A 15,774-nucleotide genomic window follows, 5' to 3' on the forward strand; every position below is an offset into this window, starting at 1 on the left:
CTCTAGCACTTGAAGCGTCTGTACTTAATAAAAAAACAGAGGAAGAAGAAAGAATAAAAGCTGAAAGTGAGCGAGCCAGGCAGCCCTCTCTTACTTCTCTGGCTGGGCATGGAACTTGACCAGGCTGCTGTAGAGTTGCCTCTCAGCTTGCAGGGCCTCGTTGAGCCGACTCCGTTCATCTACTAGTCCTTCTAACATCAGCAGCAACTAGGGAAGGAAGACAGGCAGCAATGTGGAAACAGCTAAACAGGACCTGAAGCCACGGTGAGTCCCGAGAGACACGGTAGCACACACTGTGACCAACTGTCATTGTTATTACTTCAGCAGCAATATTATACCTACTATTGTTTTATATCTTAAAAACTATCGGCCAATTTCAAACATGAGTGAGGAAGGTGGGGGGATACAGAAACACCTGGAAGGAGGTAAGCTGCAGGTGAAGGAAGGCACAGATGAGCAGGAGGGGAGCAGTGAGAACTCAGTATTTATTGAGCATTCCCCACACCATCACATGCACCGTTCTAGTTTTGGGAAAAGCATAGGAAAGTGTCACTGTGAGCCATAAGCCATGCCAAAGACTAGCTGCAGGAACGTGTAACAAGCAGAGAGCTGTTAGCAGCAGACTGGCATGGGGTGACTCAATAGAGACAGTCGGCCAGGCGCAGCCGAGGTAGGCTTCCTGGAGAGCCTGGCCCTGAGAAGGTAGACATGGGGTAGATAGAAGCTACAGAGGAACTGCTGTCCCAATCACTTACCTGTTGTCTCTTGTTTCCTGATACTTCCTGACCCTGGGGCTCCACAGAAGCAACTTTTTCCCGAAGAAGTAAGACCTCTTGGGTAAGACGCTCCATGGCTGGTATATCTTCAGGGTCGACCAGTTGCATCTGCAGGTCCTAGAAGAAACATAAGCAAATGTAAGAACTGTAGTAAGATGACTCAGCAGAGGAGTGAGGGACAGATCTTTCTGCTCTACTTCAAGGTTAAAGGATTCAATGTATTCCCATCTTGTGTGAAGCTGCCCTGTAGACATCTGAACTACAAGCTAATCCAATGGTTTTTTAAAAAGCTCTGAAAGACCTTTATGAGGTCTTCTTTTATCTGCACATTCCGGGTCAGGGACTCCAAGTCAGCAGCCTGCACCTGCAGCTCTTCCTCTTGCACGGCCATCATGGACTGCAGGGCAGACAGTTCAATCTGTGGAGAGAGGAAAGACCGGCATGAGAGGCAAATGTTTTCTCATGTAGTATTACAATCAGCCAGTGCTGCAAGAGAAAACCGAAGAATAGTGTGGGGGCCAAATCAATAAAGCGTGAGTGTGGGACAAAGGCTGCTCTAAAAGAAACTGTAGGAGTGCTTTTAATAATGTCTTCTATTACTCTAAGTAACAACTTTAGTTAATGGCTTCACTGGGATATTTAGAAATTGGTTACAACTAGCAGAAGCAAGAAGAAATGGAGTTTATGTTATGTTAATGCCTCTGCTAACACAAGAAACCATGGCAGATTTGGAAAGCCTGCATTTTATACCCTGTAATGAATTACTGAGGTAGTAATGCAGCTGCTGACATCATGGGGATCACCAAACCACATGCCTCCCAGTGCAGAGCATGCAGCCAGTACAGAGACCTCACCACCAGTTACACTGTAGGCAAAGAGACCTCACCACCAGTTACACTGTAGGCAAAGAGACCTCACCACCAGTTACACTGTAGGCAAAGAAACCTCACCACCAGTTACACTGTAGGCAAAGAAACCTCACCACCAGTTACACTGTAGGCAAAGAGACCTCACCACCAGTTACACTGTAGGCAAAGAAACCTCACCACCAGTTACACTAAGTTACACTGTAGACGCTAAGCTTTCAGTGTTGCCTCTCCTTCCCTCCAAGGACAAATGTGATAACAGCGCTCATTAAATGCCATGGTAACAACCTTCCCTGCTAACATTCACTACACACCTACTATGTCCCAGGCATACCTCGCATTCCTTGCTTGTGGTGCAGCATCTTTCCCAGGGCTGTCGCCTCTCAAGTGCCTGCCTGCTCAAGAAGCCTTGGCGCCCTTACCTAAGGTGATCCTCATGTATGCTACTTCTTCTTTGTCACTTACTACAGTATGACCTTAGATTTAAATTAAATTACCTTATAACCTATAATTACAACATTTAAGCTATTCATTTCTTTAGTGTCTGTTATCATCCAAAGGAATTAATTACACAGATGCCCTCCTGTTTCCCTCAGGGCACGCTTGCTGCCTGTGACTGGATAGGTCAACTCCAGTAACAGGAACACTTGGTGCTGGGAACAAGTGCTGCTTCTAACACTTTATATCAATGGTAAAGTTGATAAAGTGTCTGCCACTGCTTTTATTTTTCAGAACTAAGGAATGGACATGTGTATGACAACTATTGGGCCCCCTTCAGAGATTACTATGATTACATATCTCAATATTTGCATTGTTAAGGAAAACAGCAGGGCTGGAGTGAAGGCGCAGGGCTGAAGATACTGGCTGCTCTCCTGGATGACCCAGGCTTGGTTCCCAGCACCCTCGTGGAAGCTTACATCCATCTGTACCTCCAGTCCCAATGGGGCCTGATGCCCTCTCCTGACTTCTGCAGGCTCCATGCACACATGTGATATACATGCAGAAAAAGTACCCATAGAAAGAAAGTTAAAAAAAAAAAAGAAAAAGAAAGAAAAAGGAAGAAAATGATCAACAGAAGGAAGAAAGTATTCGGCAGCATGACTCAGGTCTGCAGACAGACAGACAGACAGACAGACCTGGCTCTAAGTCCTAGCGCAAGCTGCTACAGAGGTTTTGCATTGAAGTTTAGCTTCCTCATCTGTAAGTGAGAGTGCTTCCAGGGCCACAAAGGACTACAGGAAACGTCTTTAAAGTTCTTGGCATGTGACAGGAAAGTCGATGAGTGGTGGCTCTAGTGCTATCACCAAACAGTAGGAATGTTTACAGAGAGTGGACGGCCTACATGGCTGTCAGTAAGTGCGCAGTTAGAAGGAACATGCAATGGTTCTCGGCTCACAAGTAAGTGGGTTAAGGATGCATAAAGTTGAGCAGTACAAAGTATTTATTCAAAATACATATTCACAGTTCCTGCTTTATTTTATGACCCTCAAAATAGGTCAGAAGCAAAAAGGAACGTTATTCTAGATAGGGAATGCACAAGGAAAAGAGGAATGGTGTGTGGGAACCACAGTGCCACACATGAATATCACAGCAGAACCAGAGCCAGAAGGCCACTAGGGGATTCTAGGGATGCAGAACACCCACTGACCTAACTGAATCCCCACACGTGAGTCTTCAGTTCAGCCTGTCCATCTGTACAGCGCTAAGCTGTTTTCTAACCGACACCACAGCTGGATATGCAGCTGCTTGCCCCGGGAAGACTGAGGGATCCTCTAAGAACTCAATTGACAGGCAGATCACAAACAGAAGGGGCGGGGGCATCTGCTCTAGGAAATGACTCCTTAGGAAGTATCTGGGGTATTAAGGCTTGAGTTTAAACCTCAATTTGGGCATTATGTTGAGCCGCTACATCATATTTAAAGTAATTAGCATTTCTATCTTTTTACCCATAAACTAGGGATGAGGGCGCCTATTTCACATGGAGGTGTGAGTCCAGGCCCTTGGACAGCACAGTGCATGTGGAGAACAGCCACTCCACAGTGCTGCTCTGCTCACGCACCCCTTGTTTACTGTGTGCAAAATGCACAGGTCTGATGTCATCCTTCTGGGCAGGTATCTCAACCTGTCTGTTTGACACAAATGCTTTACAATTATTTCATTTGCTTCCTGATAGGAGGAGGGACAGACAAAAAGATGCGGGGCTTCTCAGGGCAGTAAGAGCATGTTGTTGAGGTGATAGGACATACAACAATTTCTGTTTCTCTCCAAAGAGAAGAGAGGAGCGCCTTGAATTTGGAGTCAGGCATTGTATGTATAGAACCGCAATGCTTAAGATATAGACCATTCGGAAGAAAACCTAGGAACTGGTGGGCCGGCTGTGGCTAGGAGGCTCACCTGGCTTTCTCTTTCTTTTTTGGCCATGAGCTCGAGCTCCTCCTTGGCGTTGCTCAGTTCTTTCTCCAGCCCTGCAACTGTGTCCGAGTCTCCTGAAACGAATGCACGGCACTAGGTTTAATCACTGAGACGCGCACGCAGCGGCCTCTGCGGCCCCATTTCTGAGCGGCTGACTCTAGAACACATCTCGGCACTTCCGAAGAATGTGAGGAGGGAGCTGCTTGGCTCTGTAGCAACATTTGTAATGGAAAGGCCATAGTCAAACCACATGCTAAAAAGAGCAAACGGAAAAGAGCAAACGGAAAAGAGCGTCACGTGTTCACCCAGCACCCACTACGAAGCTGAGAGACAATGAGAAGGAAGCTGGAGAACTTACTCAGATTTCAAAGCTATTAATCTAGATGCAAAAGACTGCATTTACTAGGGGAAGGGGAAACGACACACCCTCCCACCTAAACCATCTGCTTAATTTTTTAAAAACCATTCACAGGAATAAGGACAACCCAGAAACAAAGCCTATGACCCTCAGCGGGTGAGTAGAAACCAGAGAGAAGCAGGGATGTATATGTGCCTCCTGAGCATACCTGTTTGTATATTTAATTTCAGAAGTTAACACTTATTTTTTAATATGTAAGTTGCTGTAACAATGAGGGTGAAAAGAACTAAAAAGGGAAAAAAAAAAAAAAAAAAAAAAAAAAAAAGAATCCATGCTAGGCTTGGGCAGTTTTTCTTGGAAGTGATGTATGTGTCTCCAAATTTCAGGGCAATCCAAATCGGTTTTCTAACCTATCATGACGTGTCCTGGCCAAATCTACTAGACAGCAAGGGAATGCAGACAAGCAAAAGGGATCTTTATGAAGCAAACCTGGCACTCACCTAATGTGGACCGGGGTATGCTGGCCTCCTCTCTAGAAGTCAGTGGGGTGCTATCATCTCGAGAGGGCATCTGCATAGAACCCTGAAAATTGGGAGGGTTGTGGGGTCAGACAGATACAGGAACTCAGATCATGGTGGCAAACTTGGAATAGTCTCACATAGTTTGCAGGTGAAATGCCCAAACTGCTGCCTCAGATGCAGCAAGCACATGCAGTTGCCATGATTATCTCAGAGTCTAGAGTTCTTACTTGATCAGTTTGCTCTCCGTGGTGAGGGCCGATGGAAGTCACTCCAGCTGGCTGGTTAGAGATGAACGCCTGAGACGATGCCATTAGTTCCTTCCCCCCTAAATACTGGCGCAGGGCCTGCAGTTCTGAGTTCCTTTCCATGAAGGCCTGTACCATTTTTTCTGCAGCAGCCTGGTAAGAAGGAACCACGGCAAACGTTACCCAAGATATTATAGTAAAGTAAGTGAAATTTATTTTCAAATCTCTTTAAAGATTTCTTTTTTTTTTTTTTATTTGATGTGTATGAGTATTTTGCCTGCATGGATGTCGGTGCACCACGGAGGCCAGAGACGGTTCTATAGAACTGGAGTCATGGATGACCGTGAACCACCTGAAGTTCTGGGGACAGAACCCAGGTCTTCTGTGAGAGTAGCAAGTGCTTCTTAACCACTGAGCCGTCCCTCCAGTACCCACTACATGTTATTTCTTATAAGGCAGCCACTTATTTAGAGAAAGAAGAATCCTGTGGGACACTCAGAAACAAGTTTTCTCCTTTGTACAGTCTGTCGCAGTAGAACAGTGTGCACAGTGAACAACAGCGTTTCTAGTCCAGGTAAGACGTCGGTCGGGAAAAGGCTCTCCGAGGTCTCTAGCAGCTAAGGTGTAAGCGTTTGTGCAGAGCTGACCTGACAAGTGGCTTCCTCTACTCTAGCTGTTTCTTCAGCCTCAGCTGCCTTCTACTCAGCATTTGTAAGGTTGTGCTCTTCGCCAAGCATCACGCTACCGCCCTGGCCTGTTCTATCTACGCTGCAATCACACGGGCTGTGATACTGACATTCAGTGTTGAGTAAGTGCGGTGGTCACAGTGGCTGCGGCGAGGAGCACTGAGGAACACTCTGTCCTTTACCTGAAGCTGTTGCAAATGAAACAGCCACTGGTCACAGACAGTGAGCTGATAAGAGTGACTGTTCACAATGTGTACACATGTGGTACAAGCCTTGAATACATACAACTTTTACCTGCCAGTTGAACTCCAATAATGCTTGGGAGAGAACGCACTTCCACTCTGCAGATCCCTTTGCTCTGCTTAGTTTTTCCTAACGCACTTCCTGTTTCCTCGTGTATCCCCTTCTGGTCTTCATTACTTTCTCCTCCTCAACAAGAGTGTATACTTCAGGAGCAGCCTAGTGCTGCATCCCAAGTGCCCGCAGCATGACTCGCCAGGACCAGGCACTCAGTACACAATAAACATCTTTATCAGACCAAGCGAATCTGGACCTCAAGAATCACCAAGACCTAAGTGGTCACGCGGTCAAACTGCCTCGTAAATGTTCATATTTACACCCACAGGTCAGTGCTGTGCCGGTCCTCACCAGAGACGCTGCTTACCACAGCAAGTAGTGGTCAGCGTGGAGACTCGCAACTGGTCAAGGTGCAGAGTAAGTGTCTCTGCGTTCAGCCACAGACAGGACACGACAGGCATGCTGCTCTCAAGAACTTACAAGAGCCCTCGTTGTCCATACGAGAGCCGCAGGAGATCAAGCACAGGGAGAGGAGGGGCTTTTGAGACCAGCCTCTAGCTGAAAAGCCACTGACTATTGGTGGCTGCCAGGGGAGGGAGGGAAAGATGTCTTTAAGGATATGGCCCCTCGTAGGTTCACTTAGATAGCCTTGTGCCCATAAACAGATGGGCATTAGGAATTAGAATCTGTGGGCTGTTTATTAAAAACAAACAAACAAAGTTGGAAGAAGATGGGGATACATCTAGGAAGAAGTAGGGGTAAGAGTGAAGGGTGAATACAATAAAAAGATATTATTACGTTCTTTATAGAAAGAGGTAAAAGGGTAGAAAAAAAAAAACTCCCCAAAGAATAAGCAAAAGGAAAAAAAAAAGATCAGGTCTGTCAACAATTTATCACAGACTGAGGAGGAGCCTGATGACAGTTAATGCTTACTGGGAGATGAGGCACCATTTCTTTGGTGTAGTTACTGGTAAGTTGCCCTTGCTTCTGTAATTAATCTCCCAGAATTAAACCCCGTAACCACACACACAAAAGGCTTGAAAGTAGTAGGGGTGCCTCACTGGGAAAACAGTGTTGGTGGGGATGGGAGGTGGAGAAGAAGAGTAAGGGTCTAGGATGACTAAAATTCATTATATAAATGCATAAAACAATCAGCCAATAGAAAGAGTAAAATCATCCAAGTAGTTTATTTCTAATCCCAGTTTCCTGAGGCGATGACGACACAGGAAAGACCCGGAACTTTTGTGACTGTTTAAGTACAGAAGTGCATTTACAGCTGGCAAGACGGCTCAGCAGGAGACGGTGTTTGCCATGTAAGCCTGGTGACCTGATTCTCATCTCTGGAACTCAGAAAGGTGGCAGGAGAGAAGCTACAGTTGCTCTGTGACTTCCATACATGCACTATGGCACAGGTGCCCACACATGCCTCGTGTATATACCCAGGCACACACGATAGCCATTGTAAACTTTCAGGGGTTGAGATAATAAGTTGGAACTACATTAGCTCAACTATAGAACCAATCCTCTGGGAGGAACCAACTGTCTAGGTGAAAAGCTGAGTCCTCATCATAATTTCTAAATGAGAATTAAAAAAAAAAAAAAAAGCCCATGCATTTTCTGTATGTAAAATTTTGAGGTATGGGCAGAATCACTTGAGAGGTATCAACATACTGCCAACACTTACTATTGAAAGTCTCCTTGAAAACATAACAGCACAAACAAGGTGCATGGTGAGTGTAACCCTAGGACAGTGTTTTGTCCCCACACCAAGTGTGCTCTGTAAACCACAATAGAATCGCAGACCTCAAGCCCCTCCTGTTCCTTAATCTCCTTTTAAAAACTTTTCAGGGTAATCTTTCGCATGGGAAGCTAGAAAGGCAGGTCCACACGGACACCACTGGAGCTGCTGCTGAGGTGCGAAGGCTGTGTAATGTCTACGACCTCCTCAGTGCCAGCAATGTCAGCTAGCGTTGGAGAAAAAGGTATGCAGGAATCAGGAAAAACTAGGAACTGACCTTCAAAACTGGGTGTGGTAGATCACGCCCGTAATCCTAGCACTTGGGAGGCTAAGGCAGCAGGACTGCCCTGAATGAGGCCGGGTTCAGCTATATAGCAAGTTCCAGACCAGGCTGGGCTACAGTGTGAAACCTTATCTTTAAAAGAAATGACTTTGAAATAGTGTGCGCTATTATTCTGAGATTGATATAGCCTTTATCATCTTGATATTACTTTCTCTCATAATGGCCTTCAAAATACAATTGTTTCCACCTAAAATAACTCAGATTCTATAAGAATTAAAAGAAAATATGGGCCAGTGAGGTGCCTTAGTGGGCAAGGGCTGCAAGCTGCCAAGACGATGACCTCAGCACAACACTTGTTTCCAAACGCTGGAGGGGCAGGACCGATGGCTCAGATGTATTCTTTAGCCTCTGCGCCTGCACCAGCACCAGGATAATGCTCCCCAACAGACAAGTAAAGGAAAAACATTCTACATTTTAAAAGAAGAAAATAAGGACTGGATGTGGTGTTAGACACCTGCAATCCCAGCATTCCACAGGCTGAGGCAGGAGGATTGCTAATTTGAGTATGGACTATGTAGTGAGTTCCAGTCCAGCCTGGACTACATGTAAAACTCTGTTTCAGAGAAAGAGAGGAAGAGAGGAAGAGAGAAACAGAGAGATGGGGGATGGGTGGGGGAGAGAACATATCTGAGCATTCTGAGAGTAACTTTTCCTATATCTTAGATAATAATATTTCAGTACTCCATTCCCCTTTCTTTCAAAACAGTCAGAGAAAACCAAAATAATGAATACATGTGTCGTCTAGGCCACTTTCCAGATGTAACTCTCAAAACTATTTTGTCCTTACTGATGTGGAACCTGCAGTCCATGAATTGAAGGGAAGAAACTGAGTTGACTGCAAAATCTGCGAGTCCAAGTCAAATGCTCTGGACACGAGCTTCACTTCCCGTCTGCCGGCCACGAGCGCGTCACAGGCTCCTCATCCGGTTCTGCCCTAACGCTTACCTGTCTTTCCTGCTCCCTGGTGCCCATCGACTGGAGCAGCCCCTGGATCTCCATCTCGTGCTCCACGGCTTGCTTGTTCCGATCGCTCAGAAGGTCCTGCAGCATCCGTTCCTTTCGCTGCAAGCGCTGGCACAGTTCCTCGGCTACTTCACTCTGACCCGGTCCAAGCTTACAGAGCAGAGTTGCGCTGAGATCCTAATGGGAAAGGGATGGCATGAATTTCTGGAGGACAGAATTTTCTGCACCGCACGTTGAAGCACCCACCACAGAGAAAGGATAAGGTTCTTGGGAACAGCATGAGGTCTTATCCTTTTTCTTTCCCCAAACCTAGCACAGGCCCATGACTTGGAAGCCTGGAAATACATAAAGAATGAATACTATCAATACAGAGAGACCCCCAGAATGGCAGCTTATGCGATCATTCTGAAGTAAGTAGTTTTCCTTATGCCCGGCACACAACAGTCAATGTCAGACGGAACAAGTGGGTGCTTGGCTCACTTAGTTCCTCTGCAGTTTAACTTTCAAGAGAGAGTAAAATCCACGGGCTAAAGGGACTGATGGTCTAGGTGAGGCAGCACTTGCCTCCTGCAAGCCCAGGCTCCTGTGAGCCTCAAGTAGGAGGATGCAAACTTAAAGCCAGCCTGGACATAAAGCAAGAACCTGTCTGGGAAAAACAGAAGAGGACGAAGGAAACTGTATTCATAAAAGAGTAATGCCACTACAGCTCCTGGTCTACACAGAAATGCAACACATGGAGCTGGGATGCTGCGCTGACAAGTTACTTAGCCTCAAGCATCTAAGTCCTTGCTTTGAAAGCAGAGTATACTATACCCTCATGGACTTGTGAGGAGTCACTAAGTTAATTTCCATTAGGCTCTTAAAACAGCACCCAACTCAGCAAGTACATGGTATCTATTATAACACAGGCAAGTTACAATATAATATATCCTAAGATCTAATTAATTCTCATACAGCTTCATTGAGAATGATAAACGACATGTTAAATTTATAGTTGCAAAAAGAGTTCCCAGGGAAAGGTAGCTACTCGCCCAAGCATAGAATATAATTAAAGACTTGGGTTGCTGGCTCCGCAGGCCTCAGGAGGCCCGACTGGGGCTGAGCCTATGCATCCCTAAGCCAATCGTTCCCGTTAGTGGAGCCTTGCCTCTACTTCTTTGTTCCTGTCGTGCAGAGATGTCTGCAACTGCTGAATGATGCTCTCCTGTTCCTTCTGCCAATGGCCAAATTTGGTTTCCAGTTCTTCTTTCAGCCACTGGAGGTTTTGGCAGGTGGCAGTTAACTGCTCCACTTCCAGGCCTCGGGCCCTCAGGAGACTCTCCATGCTCTACACAGACACAGCAAACATAAGCCAAAGGGGCACAACACAGTCCTCAGGATCAGAAATCAGTCCTTCTGGGTGTGCTGGTGCATGCTTTTAAACCCTAATCTCAGCACCCAGGAGGCAGAGGCAGATGGATCTCTCCGATTTCAAGGCCAGGCTGGTCTACAAAGCAAGGTCCAGGACAGTCAGGAAAATGAAGATAGAGAAATCTTGCCTTGAAAAATCAAAACAAAAAAAATCCGAGATAGAGAGAGAGAGAGAGAGAGAGAAGAGAAGAGAAGAGAAGAGAAGAGAAGAGAAGAGAAGAGAAGAGAAGAGAAGAGAAGAGACGAGAAGAGAAGAGAAATTAACGAAAGAAGAGAAATTAAGACCTGCCTGACCCGTTTTGGAAGAGGAGAAAACAGAGAATGGGTTACCAGTATTTATTTTTTTTTTTTAAATCTGGTTTGTGGAGAGGTAAATATAGAACATGTGATAAAATAGGATTGTGGGAGTAGTTTCTCTAACAAAAAAGTGAATGGCCTCTTTAAGAACACATAGATGGTGTGTTAGATAGGATCTAAAATAAGTATGCAGAAAAGCTACAATATACCTTAAGAAAACAGTTATGTGGTACTCGGGTATCTACATAATATCAACAGAGAGAACACAATATAAAGTCTGTACGTACATACTTTACCCCAACAGTGCTCATGCAAAAGTGTATGTGCATATCTACATTAATAGGAATGGATGAGAAGTCAGATCCACGCAAGACGCAACCACCATCCACTGCTCCCCATGAGTCCGTAAGGAAAAGGAAAGAGAAGCACCGGAAGCCTCCGACGGGCGGTGGCGGATGCGTGAATGCTGCTTTCCTCTGGTTTTTAATTTTGTTTCCCTTTCAGAGCAAACACTCTGGGTTACAGAGAATGATGGAGAGGCTGCTGCTTCAGGCCTCAAAGGCTTAGGAGTGGGGAGAGTAGGCTGGGTTTGGCTCTTACTTGCATGGTAGCTTCATTGGCGGACAGGACACAACGCAGTCTCTCCAAGTCATGGTCTCGGTCCCTCACAGCTAGGCGAAGCTGCCGCAGTTCCTTGTCCTTTTCTTCTAGAGCAGAGAACTTTTCATCTATGACCCGCTGCAAGGAAAGTGAGGCTCCTAAGCACTGGACAGTTCACTGAACTATCTATCACCTTTATTCACTCAGATCCCAAGTGTGAGAGCTGGAAGCTGAGACCCCCCAAAGCAGCCATTCAGACACCATCTCGGCTAGGACAGACAGCAGTGGGGAGGGGACTGGCCAAGTACCTCTAGAGCAACAGCTCGGTCTTGTATTCGTTGCCGCAATTTCTCAAGAAACACTTCGTTTGTGTCTAGAGTTTTGTCTGCGTTGTCTCGATACTGCAGGAGCTCCTGGAGTTCCTGATGAGACAGACAGAAGTACTTTCCTTTATCCCTTTACCTCTTAGCTAAATCCAAGAAATGTGTTGTTTAGTACACATACACAAATGAGTCAGAGATGACAGAGACATAAACTGTTAATTATTCTGCGATAAATGATTTAACAGGTGAGCCAGTCCTCTCATGTAAACACAGGACACACAGTCTGCCTAAAGGTGTCAGAGTCCTCACTAAAGATTTTGAGCTAAGCCTGGTGGAACACACCTGTTATCCCAACACTGAGGACACAGAGGCAGGTGGATCTCTGTAAGTTGGAGGCCAGCCTGGTCTACATAGCTCCAGGGCAGCCAGGGCCACAGAGTCAGACGCAGTCTCAGAATAAAACAAAACTACCAACAGCAAAAAGATACTTCCCAAATGAAGATGTGTCATGGGTACATCTGTGAGGGAGTGGGAATTGCATACAATGGTATGTAAAAATTATTTGCTCTGGAATTCAGGAGATTCAGTGTCCCCAAAGCTTAGAGTAGGTGACAGAGCAGATCATATTTCTTAGTGCTCCATTTCCCCTAAAATTGTCATTCTATCACTGAATTCTGCAGCTGTTTCTGTAAGCGATCTCTCCTGCCATGTCTTCATGAAGCAGAGTGGCTGACTCAGAGGTGTTGCGTTTGCTGAACACTACCTGTGCTGTTTATATTCACACACAGTTGGTTACGTGCTGGATAGCATGCTGCTCACAGACTGTATTCTCTGCTCACTGTGTATGTTTCCAACTCCAGCAGTCATATGTGGGCACAGGTAGGCCTTTGAGGTGGTCTGAGCTCAGAAGGCTGCTTTCATCGAGGACTCACCTGAATTAGCTGCTCTTTGTGACTCAGACTGTGACTTAGGTGTTGAACGTTTTGTCCCTGGGTTCGAATCTCATTATATTTTTCCGCCTCCAGAATATGGAGCTGCTGGCTCTTACTGTGCAGTTCTCCTTGGAGGTGTTGTAAAGCCTTTCGTAATTCCTGAAATAAACAGATCATGCTTTTATGGTAACCTTTCCACGTGACCATTCGATGTGACGGCCTTAGCACTTTCAAGGCAAGTTGGGCATGACGGCATCTGCCCATAGTCCCAGCCGCTGGAGAGCCTGAGGGCAGAAGGATCTCAAACGCAAGGCCAGCCTGGGCAACATAGCTCCATCGCATCCCCCAAACAAAACAGAGAGACAAAAAACTTCAAAGGCATATAATAAAATATAAAGTAGCAGAGAATACCACCATGTAAATTGATATAGAAAGGTATAGAGAATATAAATCAAATAGGATAGGAAAGCTTATGAAAAGTATGGAGTAGAAAGTAAAGCTGGCATCACGGATCAGTGATCCCAAGGCAGTGCTCGATTTCTGGCTTTAAAGGACAGCTCTACCATCTACTAAGTGAGGTTTGCACCATAATTCTGATCCTGCCCTAATGAACTCAGCTTCCGATGCACAGTCACCTGCCAAAGTCTCAGAAATTTTAGTATTTCTAAGGAAAATCCAGGGCTCATAATTTCTGAACTACTAAGATAGGAGACAGCACACAAAAAAAGGATCTTTAAAATTCAGAGAACAAACAAACATCATGTGTTCCATGCTAACAAGATAGAGGACTATTTAAGGACTATATAATGCTACATACATTTAAATTATATGACTAATTATGCATGGACATGCCCTTCTCTACTTTACTCAATGACTTTTTCAATTTAATTAATCTATGTATTTACTTATTTATTGGTGTGTGTCTTACTTATATGAGTATGCCCGCGTGGAGGTCAAAGGACAACTTTCAGGAAGTGGTTCTCTCCTTCCGGCATAGTTCTGGGGCGGAAACGCTTGTGAGTCAAGCATTTTTCACTTGCTGAGCTACCTCATCGGCCTCAGCTGACTTTATCCTCATAACCTCAGCGATCTCCTCCTGCACGAGGCGTTAAGCACTCTGACTTCTTTCCTTCGACCCTCCTGGACATAGCTACGGGAACATAAGCCGGACCCTTTGGGAGTATTTACCCTATTAACATCTGTGACTGCCTCTCCTGCTAAAGTAGAAGTAAAGAGGCAGAGTCTGATATCCACCTTTGTACTTCCAGGACACAGTCTGCTCATCTGGTGCATGACCTCTGGGGGCAACAAACACTGACCGCACTGGGTAGGCCAACAGTGCAAGGGTTTAGGTTGGGCACAAACTGTCCTGCTCACAAGTCATGGTGGGGCAAAGTCAGCGCTGGGAGCAAGAGAAGGGTTAATGATTTACCTGGTTATGTTTCCAAGCAGCTTCCTTCTGGTGCTCTCTCTCCTGGGCTGCAGCCTCCACTAACTGCACGCATCGCTTGCCATCAGCCAGCTGGCGTTCTTTCTGCCGTACCAGCCTCTGGAGCTTCTGTATTTCAAGCTGGCTGCAGAATAGAGCGCTCTGAAGGTCAAGCAGGGCTACCTGTTGCTGAGCAGGGGCAATGCCCTCTGAGCTCTGAAAAGAGCAGAATCACAATCACAGTCACAGGGAGGAAAGCACAGAGCCCCCGAGAGACCCGGGCAGCCAGGGCGGCCCCATTCCTGCCTGTGGCCCTCACGTACGTGGAGCTGTCCGAGCTGGCTCTGGTGCAGCATTTCCCGAAGCTTTGCCATTGTGTCATTTTGTCCTTCGATCACCTGGTACAGCTCCTCAGTCTGGAAATGAGAGGAGGATAGCGTGCTAAGGTTAGCCAACGACTCGGAAAGGTTAGCTTTCTCTCTGCTGTGCAGATGTTAGGAATAGAAGCTTTCCAAAACACCTACTTAGCGAACAATTTTCCATAGTTAGATTTGCTGGCCTGACAATAGTGACAGCTACAAATAGAGAGCACTTCTCTACGTCACCAGCGTGACCCGTCTCCCCACAGGTCTGTGACCACGTAGCCTCTCACCTCACTTTCCCTGCTTTTTAGCATTTCCTTGAGGCTCTGGATTGTCATATCTTGCTTCTGAGATGACTCCTGTGCAGATTTCAGCTCACAGCTCAGGTCATTCAGTTTCTCTTGAAGAATCTGAATTCAGCAGAGAAAGTCCTGTTAGCTCCATGATGACTTTTAACCTCGAGGGCCATCACATTGTCCTGTGCATTTCGGGTTTAAAGAATGACTTAGGGCGTACTGCCTTACTCCTTTCCCGTGCACCGTAACCATCAGACTATGAAGAGAGGCAGCAGATGTGCACTGCTTCCCTCAATGCGCAGATACCTCAGTTCTCATGCACTGCACACGTTCTTTATGTCAACAGCCAGAGTATTCTCTTGACTCTCCCATATGACCAAGGAGTGCCTGCTATCTAGTACAGGAAAGGCTATTATAAGAGCACACTTGACCAGATATTCAAGAGCCCCCTTGGGACAAGTGCCTTGAAAGCAGACATTAAAATCAATGAGCTAACAAGGGTAACAAGGTATACAAAAATTTAAAGCGGGGCGTGGTGGTGCACGCCTTTAATCCCAGCACTTGGGAGGCAGAGGCAGGCAGATTTCTGAGTTCCAGGACAGCCTGGTCTACAAAATGAGTTCCAGGACAGCCAGGGTGATACAGAGAAACCCTGTCTCGAAAAACAAAAAACAAAACAAAACAAAAACAAAAAAATTAAAGCACAAACTTCTTGCATCAGAGCTTTACTGTAGAGTTAAAGATTACATGGAGATCTGATCTCATTCCCAAAAGGCATCAGGAAATGTTGTATATGTGGGACAAACTAAAATCCTGATAAGAAACAGAGAGAAGGGCTGGGCAAGCAATGAGGACCTGAGTTTAATCCCCAGCAGCCACATAAAAAGCCAGACTTAGAGGTATGTGCTTAGAATCCTAGC

General features: G+C 45.9%; 1 protein-coding gene across 8 annotated transcripts in view; it reads right to left on the minus strand.

Annotated features, from left to right (window-relative positions):
* The window catches only part of LOC110291038 (myomegalin), a 198,945-nt gene that overhangs the window by 59,393 nt on the left and 123,778 nt on the right, over positions 1-15,774 (minus strand). For all 8 annotated transcript variants that reach the window (XR_003836187.1, XM_029475075.1, XM_029475072.1 and 5 more), the window contains 14 exons: positions 14,849-14,968; positions 14,520-14,612; positions 14,200-14,412; positions 12,768-12,926; positions 11,821-11,934; positions 11,513-11,650; positions 10,353-10,532; positions 9,188-9,382; positions 5,161-5,331; positions 4,913-4,994; positions 4,037-4,128; positions 1,078-1,194; positions 756-893; positions 95-207 (listed from right to left, as the gene is read on the minus strand). Coding sequence is in view for 7 of the 8 variants with exons in the window: in XM_029475075.1 (XP_029330935.1) it covers positions 95-207; positions 756-893; positions 1,078-1,194; positions 4,037-4,128; positions 4,913-4,994; positions 5,161-5,331; positions 9,188-9,382; positions 10,353-10,532; positions 11,513-11,650; positions 11,821-11,934; positions 12,768-12,926; positions 14,200-14,412; positions 14,520-14,612; positions 14,849-14,968 (1,925 nt within the window). In the remaining variant the exon portion in view is untranslated. The remainder of the gene's footprint in view (positions 1-94; positions 208-755; positions 894-1,077; positions 1,195-4,036; positions 4,129-4,912; positions 4,995-5,160; positions 5,332-9,187; positions 9,383-10,352; positions 10,533-11,512; positions 11,651-11,820; positions 11,935-12,767; positions 12,927-14,199; positions 14,413-14,519; positions 14,613-14,848; positions 14,969-15,774) is intronic.

The sequence above is a fragment of the Mus caroli genome, chromosome 3 (genome assembly GCF_900094665.2).
Source record: "Mus caroli chromosome 3, CAROLI_EIJ_v1.1, whole genome shotgun sequence".
NCBI lineage: Eukaryota > Metazoa > Chordata > Mammalia > Rodentia > Muridae > Mus > Mus caroli.